Source organism: Rhinoderma darwinii, chromosome 4 (assembly GCF_050947455.1).
Source record: "Rhinoderma darwinii isolate aRhiDar2 chromosome 4, aRhiDar2.hap1, whole genome shotgun sequence".
NCBI classification, from domain to species: Eukaryota; Metazoa; Chordata; class Amphibia; order Anura; family Rhinodermatidae; genus Rhinoderma; species Rhinoderma darwinii.
The window spans coordinates 207,719,766-207,738,486 of record NC_134690.1 but is presented as its reverse complement, the minus strand read 5'-3'; the positions used below and the strand labels follow the sequence as shown (position 1 = coordinate 207,738,486).

The 18,721-nt window shown below is 41.4% G+C and overlaps 1 protein-coding gene across 1 annotated transcript; it reads left to right on the top strand.

The window, feature by feature from the left end:
* The first annotated feature begins 325 nt into the window (after positions 1 to 325).
* GJB7 (gap junction protein beta 7) lies at positions 326 to 16,694 on the top strand. The gene is made up of 2 exons (XM_075864176.1): positions 326 to 383; positions 15,861 to 16,694. Exons 1-2 carry the CDS (start codon positions 380 to 382, stop codon positions 16,637 to 16,639), a joined length of 783 nt encoding a protein of 260 aa, XP_075720291.1. The 5' UTR covers positions 326 to 379; the 3' UTR covers positions 16,640 to 16,694.
* Positions 16,695 to 18,721: the final 2,027 nt, after the last annotated feature.

The window sequence follows — 18,721 nt, the reverse complement described above, 5'->3', positions numbered from 1 at the left end:
GCGAAAAGTTAAAAAACAAAAGTAAGTTTGCAGGTTTGTAATTTGCTAAACTTGTTGTATTATATGGCCACTGTTTTTACATACTGGATGGCATGATACTGAATTTTGCTATGATGCTGTCATTTCTGAAGACGTGATGTAGAGAGGTATTTTGGATGTATGCATTTAGCATTAATATTTTCAGTTATACTGTATCTAAAAAAAAAGTTAAAAAAAGCAGAATTTTATTAAAAGGGTCCTCTAGTACATTATAAATATAAAACAACACAGGTCTGAGTAATTAGTTTGTAATATATGGTATCTTCTGTCTCGCTTCTGTTCCTGAGAGCAGATCCTGGGGACCAGTACCACAGGCGCTGATGTGTCTTTGTTTCCATCCATGGGTGAGGAATATGTACATTGGACGTCATATGCACATTCCACCCTTGGACGCTCTAGATGCAAACAATCACAGTATATGTTACATTTCATATCCTTCATATTTCATGCTGCCATTTTACATTCATTTCCAGCACAATAGAATTTTGTGTACATTTTAATTTGCGGATATGACCCATAAACTAAAAACGTAGGTTCTGATTTTTGAGGCCAAATCAAAGACCGAATTTAACCCCCCAAAATAAATCTAAAACAACCTTTTCTTGAAAGGCAGACCTTCTCTGTGGTTAGTTGTCAGTGTTGGAAAAAGACGCAGAAAGCTGCATGTTTTCCCCTATAGCTAAGTAAATGAAATATTGCATGAAAGCCATTTAATACAGGGTCACGAGAAGCGTACCAGAAAGAAATCCACTGTTTGTAGCAGCTCACTGGTCTGGCTAATAGAGGAGAGTCCCTAATATAGCATGTGAACAGCATCTGTCCAGGACATAACAGAATAGTGGCGATAGACTATGTGGGTAGACTGTGCAACTATGGTAAAAAAATAATAATCCATATGGCATTTGTTTAGATTTAAATTGTCATAAATTACATAATAATCTTTGTAATGCAAACCACACAAACATCTGTAGCAGACTCTACTTTACATATTTTAGCTCCAACAACTGCTCCATTATGTCATAGCCACCGACATTTGAATACAATTTCCATGCTCCAGGATCTCCAGTCTAGAAACTGGAGACCACATCCACCTAATATGAAAACAAAAGCAATGGAAAAAAAATGCATTTAGTTAGCCAGCAAAGTGAAATAAATTGGCAGGTGTTAATCTGCTGTGAATGCAACGGAAAGTAAAGAAACACAAAGATTCAGCAGCACACTGCGGGCGCTAAGATATACGCAGACCTTGAATATATGGATTCATTTAAATTGCATTACTGCTATGCACTGTTTGGCCATAACATTAAAATCACCTTTCTAACATCATGTGTTTCCCTTGAGCCACCAAAACAGCTCTGACCAGCCAAGGCATGAACTCCACAAGACCTCTGAAGGTGTCCTGTGGTATCTGGCACAAAAACGTTAGAAGTAGATCCTTTAACCCCTTAATGACGAGCCTATTTTAAACCTTAACCCCTTCCCGCTCCTTGACGTACTATTACGTCATGGCAGCTGTATCGTTCGCGCTCCATGCCGTAATAGTACGTCTCGGGAGTAACGGCCGTTTCGGCCGTCCTCCCGACACATACAGGAGCTGTGACGCTGCTGTCTTGTTCAGCAGCTGTCACAGCTCCTACAGCGGGGACCGATCGCTGTGTCCCCGCTGATTAACCCCTTAAAAGCCGCGTTCTATAGAGATCGCGGCTTTTTAGGGGTTAAGCTGCCATCGCCGGCCTGCTACGCGATAGCGGCCGGCGATGGTGACTATGGCAACCGGACACCAAACAATGGCGTCCGGCTATGCCATAGACGGAAGCCTAGTGGGTCCTGACAACGTCAGGACCCACTATGCTTGCTGTCAGTGAGTAGCTGACAGTTCTAATACACTGCACTACGCATGTAGTGCAGTGTATTAGAATAGCGATCAGGGCCTCCTGCCCTCATGTCCCCTAGTGGGACAAAGTAATAAAGTAAAAAAAAAGTTAAAAAAAGATGTGTAAAAATAAGAAAATAAAAGATTTAAAAGTATTAAAAGTAAAAATCCCCCTTTTTCCCTTATCAGTCCTTTATTATTAATAAAAATATATAAACAAACAAATAAACTATACATAATTGGTATCGCCGCGTCCGTAACGGCCTGAACTACAAAATTATTTCATTATTTATCCCGCACGGTGAACGCCGTAAAATAAAATAATAATAAACCGAACCACAATCACAATTCTTTGGTCACTTCACCTCCCAAAAAATGGAATAAAAAGAGATCAAAAAGTCGCATGTACCTAAAAATGGTACTGATCGAAACTACAGTTCGTTACGCAAAAAATAAGTCCTCGCACGGCTTTATTGATTGAAAAATAAAAAAGTTCTGGCTCTTAGAATAAGGTAACACAAAAAGTAAATGATTGTTTACAAAACGTATTTTATTGTGCAAACGCCATAAAACATAAAAAAAAACTATAAACATCTGGTATCGCCGTAATCGTATCGCCCCGCAGAATAAAGTGAATATGTCATTTATAGCGCACGGTGAACGCTGTAAAAAAAAAACGAAAAAAAAAACAATAGTAGAATTGCTGTTTTTTAGTCACCACGCTACCTAAAAATAGAATAAAAACTGATCAAAAAGCCGCATGCACCCCAAGAAAACTACAATGGATTCCTCAAGGGGTCTAGTTTCCAAATTGGGGTCACTTTTGGGGGGTTCCCAATGTTTTGGCACCACAAAACCTCTTCAAACCGGACATGGTGCCTAATAAAAAGTGCTCCTTTGCTTCGGAGGCCGGCGCTTCAGTCCATTACTGCACTAGGGCCACATGTGGGATATTTCTCAAAACTGCAGAATCTGGGCAATACGTATTAAGTTGCGTTTCACTGATAAATCCTTTTGCGTTATAAAAAAAATGGTATAAAGAGGATTTTCTGACAAAAAAAAAAAATGTAAATTTCACCTCTACTTTGCTCTAAATTTTTGTGAAACACCTAAAGGGTTCATAAACTTTCTAAATGCTGTTGTGAATACTTTGAGGGGTCTAGTTTCTAAAATGGGGTATTTGATAGGGGTTTCTAATATATGGGCCCCCTCAAAGCAACTTCAGAACTGAACTGGAACCTAAAAAAATAAATAAATGAGGCAATACTTCGCTTCTTACATTATACTGATAATGAGCCGTGCCCACCCCGAGATTACCCCAGTTTTGACCGTTTGTATAAACGGAGACCCCTATTAGACCGTTCCAGTGCCCGGTTTTCCCAAGCATACACCCCCGAGAAGTGTATTTCTATTGATGAGTCCCTGGTACATTTTAAAGGGAGGGTTCAATTCCGCCAGTACCTGCCGGGTAAGAGGGCAAGGTATGGCGTGAAGATGTATAAGCTGTGAGAGTGCATCAGGGTATACCTACAGGTTTAGGATATATGAAGGAAAGGCCACCCCCAAACCAGACTGCATCCTGGACTACAATAGGTACATGGGAGGGATGGACTTGTAAGATCAAGCCCTGAAGCCCTACAGCGCCATGCGGTGTGGTATAAGAAGCTGGCCGGGCACATCATACAGATGGCATTGTACAATGCGTACATGCTACGTCGATGTGCAGGCCAGACGGGAACTTTCCTGGAATTTCAAGAGGTGATTATCAAGAACCTAATCTTTAGGGACCAAGAAGGGGGGGCACCCAGTACTTCTGGAAGCGAGCCCACACGCATCGTACCAGGGCAACACTTTCCAGGAGAAGTTCCCCAAACTGGCAAGAAGGGAAAAAGTCAAAAGAGGTGCAAAGTCTGCTATAAGAGGGCGATAATGGATGACACAATATATCAATGTGACACGTGTCCCGAATAACCAGAGCTCTGTATGAAAGTGTTTTAAAATGTATCATACATCCCTTGGTTTATAATTTACCCCAATTTTACTTACCCTGATGCACTCCACACAGCTTATCCCCCCTCGTCTTTCCCCTCTGGGCCCTGCTGTGTGTCCAGGCAGCTGATAACAGCCACATGTAGGGTATTGCCATACCCGGGAGAACCCACATTACAGTTTATGGGGTGTAGGTCTTCGGTCAAAATGCTCACTACACCTCTAGATGAATGCCTTAAGGGTGTAGTTTTTAAAACGGGGTCACTTCTTGCGGGTTTCAACTGTACTGGTACCTCAGGGGCTTCTGCATACATGACTTCGCACTAGAAAATCCCCAGTAGGCCAAATGGTGGTCCTTTCCTTCTGAGCCCTCCCATGGGCCCAAACGGCAGTTTATCACAACAAATGGGGTATTGCGGCACTCAGAACAAATTGCGCAACAGAATGGGGTATTTTGTTTCTTGTGAAAATAAGACATTTTTAGCCAAAACTACATATTATTTGAAAAAAAATAATTGTTTTCATTCCCAGCCCAATTCAAATAAGTTCTGTGAAAAAACTATGGGGTCAAAATGGTCACAACACCCATAAATGAATTCCTTGAGGGGTGTAGTTTCCAAAATGGGGTCATTTGTGGTGGGTTTCTATTGCTTTGATACCTCTGGGGCTCTGCAAATGCGACATGGCACCCGAAAACCAATCCAGCAAAATCTGTACTCCAAAGAACACACAGCGCTCCTTTCCTTCTGAGCCCTCCCATGGGCCCAAACGGCAGTTTATCACCACAAATGGGGTATTGCCGCACTCAGGACAAATTGGGCAACAAAATGGAGTATTTTATTTCTTGTGAAAATAAGAATTTTTGAGATAAAATGACAAATTATTGGAAAAAATATATATTTTTTTAATTCCCAGCCCAATTCAAATAAGTTCTGTGAAGAAACTATGGAGTCTAAATGGTCACATTACCCATAAATTAATTCCTTGAGGGGTGTAGTTTCCAAAATGGGGTCACTTCTGGTGGGTTTCCATTGCTTTGATACCTCTGGGGCTCTGCAAATGCGACATGGCACACGAAAACCAAACCAGCAAAATCTGTACTCCAAAGAACACACAGCACTCCTTCCCTTCTGAGGCCTCCCATGGGCCCAAACGGCAGTTTATTGCCACAAATGGGGTATTGATGCACTCAGGAGAAATTGGGCAACAAAATTGAGTATTTTGTTCCCTGTGAAAATAAGAAATTTTGGTAAAAAAATTACATCTTATTGGAAAAAATGTCATTTTTTTAATGTCACAGCCCAATTGAAATAGGTGCTGTGAAAAAACTGTGTGGTCAAAATGCTAACAACAACCAGAAATGAATTCCTTGAGGGGTGTAGTTTCCAAAATGGGGTCACTTTTGGTGGGTTTCCATTGCTTTGATACCTCTGAGGCTCTGCAAATGCGACATGGCACCCGAAAACCAATCCAACAAAATCTGGACTCCAACAAACATATAGCGCTCCTTTCCTTCTGAGCCCTCCCATGGGCCCAAACGGCAGTTTATCACCACAAATGGGGTATTGCCACACTAAGGACAAATTGGGCAACAAAATGGGGTATTTTGTTCCCTGTGAAAATAAGAAATTTTGATCACAAATGACATTTTATTGTAAAAAATGAAATTTTTTTCATTTCAGAGCCCAATTCAAATACGTGCTGTGAAAAAACTGTGCGGTCAAAATGGTAACAACAACCCTAAATTAATTCCTTGAGGGGTGTAGTTTCCAAAATGGGGTCACTATTGGGGGATTCCTACTGTTTTGACACCTCAACACCTCTTCAAACCTGGCATGCTGCCTAAAATATATTCTAATAAAAAAGAGGACTCAAAATGCACTAGGTGCTTCTTTGCTTCTAGGGCTTGTGTTTTAGTCCACGAGCGCAGTAGGGCCACATGTGGGACATTTCTAAAAACTGTAGAATCTGGACAATACATATTTAGTAGTGTTTCTCTGGTAAAACCTTCTGTGTTACAGAAAAAAAAATGAATAAAATTGAAATTTAGCAAGAAAAATGAAATTTGCAAATTTCACCTCCACTTTGCTTTCATTCCTGTGAAATGCCTGAAGGGTTAAAAAACTTTCTAACTGCTGTTTTGAATACTTTGAGGGGTCTAGTTTTTAAAATGGGGTGTTTTATCAGGGTTTCTAATACATAGGCCCCACAAAGCCACTTCAGAACTCAAGAGGTACCTTAAAAAAAAGGCTTTTGAAATTTTCTTAAAAATATGAGAAATTGCTGTTTATGTTCTAAGCCTTGTAACGTCCAAGAAAAATAAAAGAATGTTCAAAAAACGATGCCAATCTAAAGTAGACATAAGGGAAATGTGAACTAGTAACTATTTTGGGTGGTATAACCGTCTGTTTTACAAGCAGATGCATTTAAATTCTGAAAAATGCAATTTTTAAAAATTTTTCTCTACATTTTGCAATTTTTCACCAATAAACACTGAATATATCGACCAAATTTTACCACGAACATGAAGCCCAATGTGTCACGAGAAAACAATCTCAGAATCGCTTGGGTAGGTTTAAGCATTCCGACGTTATTACCACATAAAGTGAAATATGTCAGATTTGAAAAATGGGGTCTGAGCCTTAAGGCCAAAACTAGGCTGCGTCCTTAAGGGGTTAATGACCAAGCCATTTTTTAAGTTTATCCATCGTCGCATTCCAAGAGCTATAACCTTTTTATTTTTGCGTCGACATAGCTGTATAAGGTCTTGATTTTTGCGGGACAAGTTGTATTTTTTAATAGCACCATTTTGGGGTACATATTAGTTATTGTTTAACTTTTATTAACTTTTTTTTGGGGGGGAATAGAAAAAAACCTGAAATTTCGCCACTCTTTTTCGCGTCTTAAATCAACGCCGTTTACCGTGTGATATAAATAACAATAACTTTATTCAGCGGGTTGTTACGATTGCAACGATACCAAATTTGTATAGTTTTTGTATGTTTTACTACTTTTACACAGTAAAAACGCATTTTTTTCAAAATTATTTGTTTTTGTGTCTCCATATTTGAAGAGCCGTAACGTTTTTATTTTTTCGCCGACGCGGTTGTATGAGGTCTTTTTTTTGCAGGAAGACTTGTCGTTTTTATTGGTACCATTTTGGAGTAGATGCGACTTTTTGATCACTTTTATCACATTTTTTTTAAGTCAGGATTCACAGAAAACAGCAATTTTTCTGTAAAGGATCTGCCAGGCACAGCTTCTGTGTATACGCCCATAGGTAATCAGTCTGCACCTGCTTCTATGTCTGTGAGACTGACTCCATCTTCCACCACTCAGGATGGCAGGCTTAGGAGTGGGAGAGCCTATCACAGCCTGGCCAGACGGAGCTAGCTCCCGCCCTCTGTCTATTTATACCTGCCTTTCCTGTTCCTCCTTGCTTGTGATTCTTCTCGTGTGGTTTCCTGGCCCTGCTGCAGCTTCTGAACTATTTGACCCTGCTTCATACTGACCCTGGCTTACTGACTACTCTCCTGCTCTGCGTTTGGTACCTCGTACACTCCTGGTTTGACTCGGCTTGTTCACCACTCTTGTTGCTCACGGTGTTGCCGTGGGCAACTGCCCCATCTCCCTTAGCTTTGTGTACCCTTGTCTGTCGTGCACTTACTGAGCGTAGGGACCGTCGCCCAGTTGTACCCCGTCGCCTAGGGCGGGTCGTTGCAAGTAGGCAGGGACTGAGTGGCGGGTAGATTAGGGCTCACTTGTCTGTTTCCCTACCCCCATCATTACATTTTCCATAGTTTTTTATAAAATAATTTACGGCATTCACCGTGCGGGTTAAATAATGTAATAGATTTATAGTCGGGGTCGTTACGGATGCGGCGATACCAAATATGTGTAACTTTTTTTACTTTATTTTGGATTTTTAATAGTAAAGTATTTTGTAAGGTGAAAAGGTGGGTTTTTCATTTTTTTTAAATTAACTTTATTAAACTTTTTTTTTCTTTTTTACTAGTCCCACTAGGGGACTTTAATATGTCATTCTCCGATCGCTATTATAATACACTGCAATACTTTTGTATTGCAGTGTATTACTGCCTGTCCGTTTACAACAGACAGGCATCTGCTAGGTCATGCCTCCGGCATGATCTAGCAGGCGTTCGCTCCAGGCAGACCTGGGGGCCTTTATTAGGCCCCCGGCTGCCATTGGAGACACAGACACTCGGCGATCGTATCGCCGGGTGTCAGTGGGATGAGAGGGAGCGCCCTCCCTCTCTCCAAAACCACTCCGATGCGGTGCACGCTATTGTGCACCGCATCTGAGGGGTTAAACGGGTGAGATCGATACTTATATCGATCTCACACGGCAGAGCAGGGACGCCCCCAGCCCTCAGCTGCCTCTGGCAGCTGAGAGCAGGGAGATTTGACGGCTCCGTGCTCGGCTTACTTTATCCTGATGCAGTGCCGTAAAAAGGCATATGCATCAGAATAAAGCCCGTTAGTGGCTGTGAGGTGGGGATGTTTATCCAGGACATCCCACAAATGCTCGATCGGATTGAGTTCTGGGGAATTTGGAAGCCAAGTCAACGCCTTAAAGATGACCTGTCACTAGGTCATATAAGTTGAACTGGTTATTCGGCCTGAATAGTGCGGATCCAGTGCTGGTTTTTTTCTAGGACCCACTCGTTCTAGAGATATGGCCCATTGTTGTGTTGGTTCCCTATATGCTAATTTGCTGTAGTTAGACAATGGTGTGGAGCCAGCTTCCCCGTCTCTGATGCTGACCAATCACCACAAGGTAGTGTGAGGGTAGTTCATGCCCTGTTGGCTAACTGCAGCAAATTAGCATACAGGGAGCCAACACAACAGCGGGCCATATCTCTGGAATAGGAAAAACAAACAAACCAGCGTCGGAATCAGGGAGACCGCACTATTCAGGTCAGTTAACCAGTTAATCTTATATGACCTAGTGACCGGTCCTCTAAACTCTGTCACATTCTTCACACCTTTCCTGAACAATTAAATTTTTGCAGTGTGCGTTATCCTGCAGGGAAAGCCCACTGCTATTGGAGAATTCTGCTGCGAAGAAGGGGTATACTTGGTCTGCAACAATATTTAGATGGGTGGTACGTGTTAGGGTATGTTCACACGATGAGAGGCATTTACGTGTGAAAAGACAGACTGTTTACAGCTGCCTCGTTTCACACGTAAATGCTCCTCCTCGTAATTTACGAGGCGTCTGAGACGCTCGTAAATCTTGAGCTGTGCTTCATTGAGTTCAATGAAGAACAGCTCAAATTACGTGGCAAAGAAGTGCCCTGCACTTCTTTGCCGAGGCAGTCCATTTACGCGTCGTCGTTTGACAGCTGTCAAACGACGACGCGTAAATTACAGTTTGTCTGCACAGTACGTCGGCAAACCCATTTAAATGAATGGGCAGATGTTTGCCGACGTATTGCAGCCCTATTTTCAGACGTAAAACGAGGCATAATACGCCTCGTTTACGTCTGAAAATAGGTCGTGTGAACCCAGCCTTAAAGTAACATCCACATGAATGCCAGAACCCAAGGTTTCCTAGCAAAACATTTCCCAGAGCATCATACCGCCTCAGTTGGCTTTCCTTCTTATAGTATACAGTGAAGGAAATAAGTATTTGATCCCTTGCTGATTTTGTAAGTTTGCCCACTGCAAAAGACATGAACAGTCTAGAATTTTTAGGCTAGGTTAATTTTACCAGTGAGAGATAGATTATATAAAAAAAACAAAAACTGAAAATCACATGGTCAAAATGATATATATGTATTTGCATTGTGCACAGAGAAATAAGTATTCTTTGGCAAACAAGACTTAATACTTGGTGGCAAAACCCTTGTTGGCAAGCACAGTAGTCAGACGTTTTTTGTAGTTGATGATGAGGTTTGCACACATGTTAGATGGAATTTTGGCCCACTCCTCTTTGCAGATCATCTGTAAATCATTAAGATTTCGAGGCTGTCGCTTGGCAACTCGGATCTTCAGCTCCCTCCATAAGTTTTTGATGGGATTAAGGTCTGGAAACTGGCTAGGCCACTCCATGACCTTAATGTGCTTCTTTTTGAGCCACTCCTTTGTTGCCTTGGCTGTATGTTTCGGGTCATTGTCGTGCTGGAAGACCCAGCCACGAGCCATTTTTAATGTCCTGGTGGAGGGAAGGAGGTTGTCACTCAGGATTTGACGGTACATGACTCCTTCCATTCTCCCATTGATGCGGTGAAGTAGTCCTGTGCCCTTAGCAGAGAAACACCCCCAAAACATAATGTTTCCACCTCCATGCTTGACAGTGGGGACGGTGTTCTTTGGGCCATAGGCAGCATTTCTCTTCCTCCAAACACGGCGAGTTGAGTTAATGCCAAAGAGCTCAATTTTAGTCTCATCTGACCACAGCACCTTCTCCCAATCACTCTCAGAATCATCTAGATGTTCATTTGCAAACTTCAGACGGGCCTGTACATGTGCCTTCTTGAGCAGGAGGACCTTGCGGGCACTGCAGGATTTTAATCCATTACGGCGTAATGTGTTACCAATGGTTTTCTTGGTGACTGTGGTCCCAGCTGCCTTGAGATCATTAACAAGTTCCCCCCGTGTAGTTTTCGGCTGAGCTCTCACCTTCCTCAGGATCAAGGATACCCCACGAGGTGAGATTTTGCATGGAGCCCCAGATCGATGTCGATCAACAGTTGTCTGCTTCTCACCCAGCGTCTTACTTATGGTTTTGTAGCCCATTCCAGCCTTGTGCAGGTCTATGATCTTGTCCCTGACATCCTTAGAAAGCTCTTTGGTCTTGCCCATGTTGTAGAGGTTAGAGTCAGACTGATTAATTGAGTCTGTGGACAGGAGTCTTTTATACAGGTGACCATTTAAGACAGCTGTCTTTAATGCAGGCACCAAGTTGATTTGGAGCGTGTAACTGGTCTGGAGGAGACTGAACTCTTAATGGTTGGTAGGGTATCAAATACTTATTTCTCTGTGCACAATGCAAATAAATATATATAATTTTGACTATGTGATTTTCTGTTTTTTTTTTTAAATAAAATCTATCTCTCACTGGTAAAGACTGTTCATGTCTTTGACAGTGGGCAAACTTACAAAATCAGCAAGGGATCAAATACTTATTTCCTTCACTGTATCCTGGTGCCATCTCTTCTCCAGGTAAGCGATGCACACACGCCTGGCTGTCTACATGATGCAAAAGAAAACGTGATTCATCAAAACAAGCCTGCTTCTTCCATTGCTACATGGTCCAGTTCCGGTGCTCACTTGCCCATTGTAGGTGCTTTCAGCGGCAGTGAGGAGTCAGCTTGGGCACTCTTGACTGGTCTGCAGCCCCAAACGTAGCAAGTTGGGATACACTGTGTGTTATGACACCTCCAGCAGTAACTTTCTTTTAGCAATTTGTGCTACAGTAGCTCCTCTTTGGGATTGAGCCAGAAGGGCTAACCTTTGCTCCCCACATGGACCAATGGATTTTGGGTGCCTATGACTGGTGCTGGTTCACCCATTGTCTTTCCGTGGACCACTTTTGGTCTGTATTAAGCACTGCAATACTGGGAGCAAGAAAGATCTGTCGTTTTGGAGAAGCTCTGACCCAGTCGTCTAGCCATCACAATTGGGCCCGTCAAAGTCCTTACGCTTGCCCATTTTTCCTGCTTCCAACACATCAACTTCAAGTACTGACTGTTCACTGGGCGGCTACTATATCCCACCCCTTGACAGGCGCCATTGTAACCAGATAATCAATGTTATTTACTTCACCTGTCAGTCGTTTTAATGTTATGGCTGAATGGTGTATAACAATTTTTTCCATAATGGAGCCATTTCATGACTGTTTAACCCTTTCAAGACCGAGCTCATTTTGACCTTCATGACCAGCCCCATTTTCTCAAATCTGACATGTGTCAATTTATGTGTTAATAACTCTGGAATGCTTTTGCCTATCCAAGCGATTCTGAGATTGTTTTCTCGTGACATATTGTACTTTATGTTAGTGGAAAAATTTGGTCAATAAATGCATTGCTTATTTGTGAAAAACACCAAAATTTAGAGAAAATTTGCAAAAATTATGATTTTTCTCATTTTAAATGTATCTGCTTGTAAAACAGATAGTAATACCACACAAAATAGTTACTATTTTATATATTCCATATGTCTACTTTATATTTGCATAGTTTTTTGAACATTATTTTATTTTTCTAGGACGTTACAACGTTTAGAACTTTAGCAGCAATTTCTCACATTTTCAAGAAAATTTCAAAAGGCTATTTTTACAGGGACCAGTTCAGTTCTGAAGTGGCTTTGAGGGCCTTATGTACTAGATAGACCCCATAAATCACCCCATATTAAAAACTGCACCCCTCAAAGTATTAAAAATAGCATTCAGAAAGTTTCTTAACCCATTAGGCGCTTCACAGGAATTAAAGCAAAGTAGAGGTGAAATTTACAAATTGTATTTTTTTTGCTGAAATTCATTTGTAATAAAAAAAAATCTGTAACACAGAAGGTTTTACCCGAGAAATGCAACTCAATATTTATTGCCCAGATTCTGAAGTTTTTAGAAATATCCCACACGTGGCTCTAGTGTGATAATGGACTGAAACACAGGCCTCAGAAGCAAAGGAGCACCTAGTGCATTTTGAGTCCTCTTTTTTATTAGAATATATTTGAGGCACCATGTCAGGTTTGAAGAGGTCTTGTGGTACCAAAACAGTGGAAATCCCCCAAAAGTGAGACGGTTTTGGAAACTACACACCTCAAGGAATTTATCTAGGGGTATAGTTAGCATCTTGACCCCACAGGTCTTCTGCTATATTTATTGGAGTTTGTCTGTGAAAGTGAAAATCTACTTTTTTTCTGAAAAAATATTTTAAAAAAATAATCTTTGCAAGGAATAAAGATTAAAAAGCACCCCAGAACTTGTAAAGCTACTTCTCCCGATTACGCCAATACCCCATATGTGGTACTAAACTGCTGTTTGGACCCACAGCAGAGCTCAGAAGGGAAGGAGCGCCATTTGGATTTTGAAGCGCAGATTTTGCTGGATTGGTTTTCAGTGCCATGTCGCGTTTGCAACGCCCTGGAGTAAGCAAAACAGTGGAATCCCCCCAAAACGGACCCCATTTTGAAGACTACACCCCTCAAGGAATTGTTCTAGGGGTATAGTTAGCATTTTGACCCCACAGTTTTTTTGCTGAATTTAGTGGAATTAGGCCGTGAAAATGAAAATCTACTTTTTTCTGAAAAAACATAGAGATGTTTAATTTTTACAATGAATAAAGGAGAAAAATTACCCCAAAATTTGTAAAGCAATTTGTCCTGATTACAGCAATATGCCATATGTGGTAATAAACTGCTGTTTGGACCCACGGCAGGACTCAGGAGGGAAGGAACAATATTTGGCTTTTGGAGCTCAAATTTAGCTGGACTGGTTTTCGGGTGTCATGTCGCATATGCAAAGCCCCTGAGGTACCAAAACAGTGGAAACCTCCCAAAAGTCCCTTTAGGGGACTGGAACGAGCGATCATTAGGTCGCTGGCACAATACACTGCAATACTAATGTATTGCAGTATAATATCATTTTACAGGCTCCTGTAACAGCGCGATCGCTGTTAATATCCGTTAGTCCCGGGTGTCAGCTGTAATACACAGCTGACAGCTGCAGAATATGGAGCGTGAGCCCGCTCCATATATAACCCCTCGCACCACGACATTCTATTAAGTCGTGGTGCGCCAAGGCGTTAATGCGCAGCGGATGGTGCAAAGTGAAAATTAAAATTTTCCACTGATATGCCATTTTAATGCACAATATATTGTGCCCAGTTTGTGTCACTGAAGACAAATAACTCATACAATGTTGAGCGGGTTCTCCCGGATATAAAATGTCATATATGTGGACGTAAGCTGGTGTTTGGGCACGCTGTGGGGCTCAGAAGGGAGGGAACACCATTTGGCTTTTGGAGCGCAGATTTTTCTTGGTAACTGTTCTGTTTGGGGTTTTGCTGGTATTTCAGTTTATAATGTGGGGGTATATGTAAGCTGTGCGGGGTACATCAGGGCATAATAAGAGAGTATAATAATGGGGTACATAAATAATAATTTGCAGATATGTGGCCGGTGTCACACTGATAAATGGCGCCTGATCCTATCCGCTTTTGGAACACTCTGCACATTTTGCATCGCCATATTCTGAGAGCCAGAACTTTTTTATTTTTTCTCCAACGGAGCCGTGTGAGGGCTTATTTGTTGCGGGACAATCTGTACTTTTCATTTGTATCATTTTAGGGTACATGTGATTTTTTTTTTATCACTTTTTATTAGATTTTTTTGGAAGCAAAGTGACAAAGAAACAAATTCTGACAATGTTTTTTGTATTTTTTTTTTTTACAGTATTCACCGTGCGGTATAAATTACATTTTACTTTATTATGCGGGTCGGTACGATTACGGCGATACCATATGTATATAGGTTTTTTATGTTTTGTGGCGATTGCGCAATAAAATCACTTTGATAAAATTATTTATTTTCTGTGTCACCATATTCTGAGAGCCATCATTTTATATTTTTCCGTCAAAAAAGCGGTGTAAGGGCTTGTTTTTTGCGGGACGGGTTGTAGTTTTTATTGGTACTATTTTGGGGTACATGCGACTTTTTATTCTATATTTTGGGAGGGTTGATGACCAAAAAAAAGTGATTCTGACATTGTTTTTTAATTATTTTTTTTGCGGTGTTCACCGTGCGGGAAAAATAATATTATAGTTTTATAGTTTGGGTCGTTACGAACGCGGTAATACCAAATATGTGTACTTTTTTTTAACATTTTCATTTTTTTCCTATAATAAAAGATTTATTATAGGAAAAAAAGCATTATTTTTTTTTGTAACTTTTATAACTTGTTTTTACACTTTTATAAAACTTTTTTATGACTTTATTTTTTACTTTTTACTTGAAGCCTGGCAGCACTGATCGCTGCTATAATACATTACACTACCTAGGTAGTGTAACGTATTATAAACTGTCAGTGTGACGCTGCGAGTCACACTGACAGGAAGCTTATGAGGACCGGCCCCCGGCTGGTCCTCATAGGCTGCTGTGCATGGCAGACCCGGGGGCCATTATATGGCCCCCGGTTCTGCCTTGTAACCGACTGCAGCACCAGCAATCGGTCCCCGGGAAAGTTTGTTGTAGCAACAAACTTTCCAGTTTGTTATAGCAACAAACTTTCCAGTTCGTTGCTACAACACACTTTCCCTGCGATCACATGACCGGGACCTGAACTAATCAGGTCCCGATCATATCTCAGGGACCAGAGGCAGGTGATAACAGCGCGATCCGGGTGTCAGCGCTACTCTGAGACACCCGGATCGCGCTTTTAACACCCACCGTGAATTCACGTCTGCACTGCACAGAGCCCAGCAAATGCCGACGTGAATATACAGTGGGCGGTCGGGAAGCGGTTAAATAAAAAAAAATTAAGCAAAATCAGATAAACTTTCAAAATGGATCATTTAGGCCTAATGCACATGGCAAAGCCTGTATTATAGACCCATAAGGCATTAGTGAGGCACTGTACTCTGGCCTAGGATACCACAATATAAAAACAGAGGTATTGTATGGGCCGTTAGCAGGCTACAGGCACCATATTATGAATCCATTTAATACAGATCTCTAATATACTGTGTGCATGAGACCTTACATCAATATGGATTGATAATGGTCTGATTACCGGGCAAAATCTGTGCTCATAAACCTGCCATAAATAATATACTTAACAAGAGAAATATTAAGAATACAAACTGAAATATACAGTGTAAAGCCAATGACTGTCTAGTAGTCTGTGCTAGCTAAAGCCTAAACATTCAATATATGTATTTAACTATAATGACATGAAGCATTTCTGTATCTAACTATAATAATCTTCTTTCCACAGAACACTTCCCCTGTAAAGAGATGAGCTGGTCTTTTCTACGAGACATACTAAGCGGCGTTAATAAATATTCAACTGGTATTGGCAGAATCTGGTTGTCAGTCGTCTTCATATTCCGGCTCCTGGTGTACGTTGTTGCGGCAGAAAACGTTTGGAAAGATGAGCAGAAGGAGTTTGAGTGCAACATCAAACAACCCGGTTGTGAAAACGTCTGCTTCGACCACTTCTTCCCTATTTCTCAAGTTCGGCTTTGGGCTCTACAGCTGATAATGGTGTCAACACCTTCTCTCCTTGTGGTACTCCATGTGGCCTATCGTGAAAGTCGAGAGAAAAGACACAACAAAAAGCTATATGAGAGTACAGGAAGCATGGATGGTGGTCTGTTTTGTACATATGTCATTAGCCTCCTATTCAAAACTGTGTTTGAGCTAGGTTTCCTTATGCTTTTTCACAAATTATACGGTGGGTTCAGTGTTCCACGCTTAGTGAAGTGTGACATTGATCCTTGCCCTAACCTTGTAGATTGCTATATCTCGAAGCCTACAGAGAAGAGGATTTTCCTGTACTTTGTAGTAGTTACATCGGCAATCTGTATCGTACTCAACCTATGTGAGCTGGGGTACCTCGTCTCCATGTATTTTTCTAAATGTTGTCTAAAACGGTATGTAGAAAGACTGACTTCAGCACAGTGTGATTATAAGAACCAACACCAGAGCATGGACCACAATATTACATTACAACAATCCACCGGCAATTCTATTGAATATGCTGAAAACTCTTAAGGGGTCATAAAAACATTTTAGTATGGCACTAGTACTATAATGTATATATTATTAAAACATTACAGGTTTTAAAATTTTATGTTCCTGTCTGTCGGATTATTACATTTCACATTTTTGTACTGAAATAAATAATTTACATAGAATTGGTTTACATGGATCTCCTTAATAATAGCACATGCACAAAACTTTTTTTTTACTAGAAGAGAATTTGTGGCTATAAACAAAGATATACTGTATTTGGAAAATGTATCACTTGAGTAGTTTCAGAAGATTCAGTATGCTTCTGCATTAGAGCCATGATTTCTTGAACATACAGCCATTCAGATCATATATTCAAATAACACTATGTTTGGCTATTATATGACTGGTATTCTGCATTATTCAACAGTTTTCCACTCTTCAAACTCTCTCTCTAATTCTCAGTTGTATCTGAGCTAGGGGGTGGAGCCTAAATGCTATCATGTCTTCTATACACTACACACATTAAGGAGAATACTGCTCTCTTATCTCGATCACCTATATAGAAGCTGCAGCAGCATGGAGGACAATAAGCCGTGTAGCTGAGAATCCATCAATGGGGTGACATAGAAATGTTACTAGCAGCCGCCTGTATGCTTCCTACCCATACTCACCCCTCCACTTTCAATAGACTGGTATGCAGCGTGTGTATCTCACTCTCGCTCTTGTTTTTGGGGTGTGGGAGGAAACCGGAGTACCCGGAGGAAACCCACGCAAACACAGGGAGAACATACAAACTCCATGCAGATGTTGTCCTTGGTTGGATTTGAACCCAGGACCCCAGTGCTGCAAGGCAACAGTGCTAACCACTGCGCCACCGTGCTGCCCGACGTGCTATGAGTGACTCGGCACAGACAGGCGCGATGATGTCGCTACATCCCACCTGCCTGCGTCGAGCCGCTCAGGGCACATTGAATGCTGGAGCAAGGAACCATCAGCTCCTTGCTCCAGCATTGAATAGAACCGGGACCTCGGTGAGTGACTCCCGGCCCCCCGGAGGTCTTCACACGACCGGCAGAAATCAGAAAAAGAGAAGTTAAATAGTAGTCCAATTCAAATACAGAAAACTGAAATCATACCTTTACACATAACAGGACGTTTGGAACCTGTCTGCTCAGGCAATGTGAATGTGGCAGGTAAATATAGGAAACAACTGTTGTGCTCAACATGGGAAGAAGACAGGTTAGGTGAATCTCGAGTTGGATGAGAAAGAATAGAGACAGCCTGGATATAAATTGTTACACTTGCTTTTTAGGCTAGATTCAGTTGGGCGTTGCGCATCTCGGACGTAAAATATTGCCTTTTTTCACGTCCGAGGTGCATCCGTGCTCTGCGGGATGCGATATCAAGCATCCCCCATAGACTAGAGTCTATGGAGGGATGCATGAAGCCTGAAAAAATAGGACATGTCCTATTTTCTCATGGACCCTTCACACGGTAGTTTGAAACAACAGCTGTGTGAACAGCCACATTGAATTAGATCGGCCGTCACGCGGACCTATGTTTCAACAACCGTCACACAGACGTTTAACACGTTCGTGTGAATAAGGCCTAAATGTGATGTTTAGGCATATTAGACTGCTTGGGCAAGGAAACAGATGTAGTGTGGCTTGGAGGCAACTGAAAAGAGCCATAGGTGAAAAGACTATTACATTGTATAAACCCTGGTTGAGCACAACAGTTGTTTCATAAAATTGTGGCTAGATAAATTAGGACACGATTTTCAAATTGATTGTTGCACCTAGTATCTGGTTTGTTTGTAGATTGACAAATATCAATATTGGAGAAAAAAACGTCATCATCTGAGTTCCCTCTACTCAGCATAAATATCCTACAACAACTCCACAGAGCTCAAATATCTCATGAAAAAATAACATTCTATATTCAATACAGTTGAATACAGAGTTTAACATGTAACCAGCTAGAGCAACAACCCTACACATGTACGAGCAAATATGGCGGCTGCTGCCCTTGCATTATCTAGTGTTATGGACCTGTAATGTGCCCAGTACAAATATGTAAAACATGTAACCCCCACCAGATGGGCAAAATGAGGACTATGCA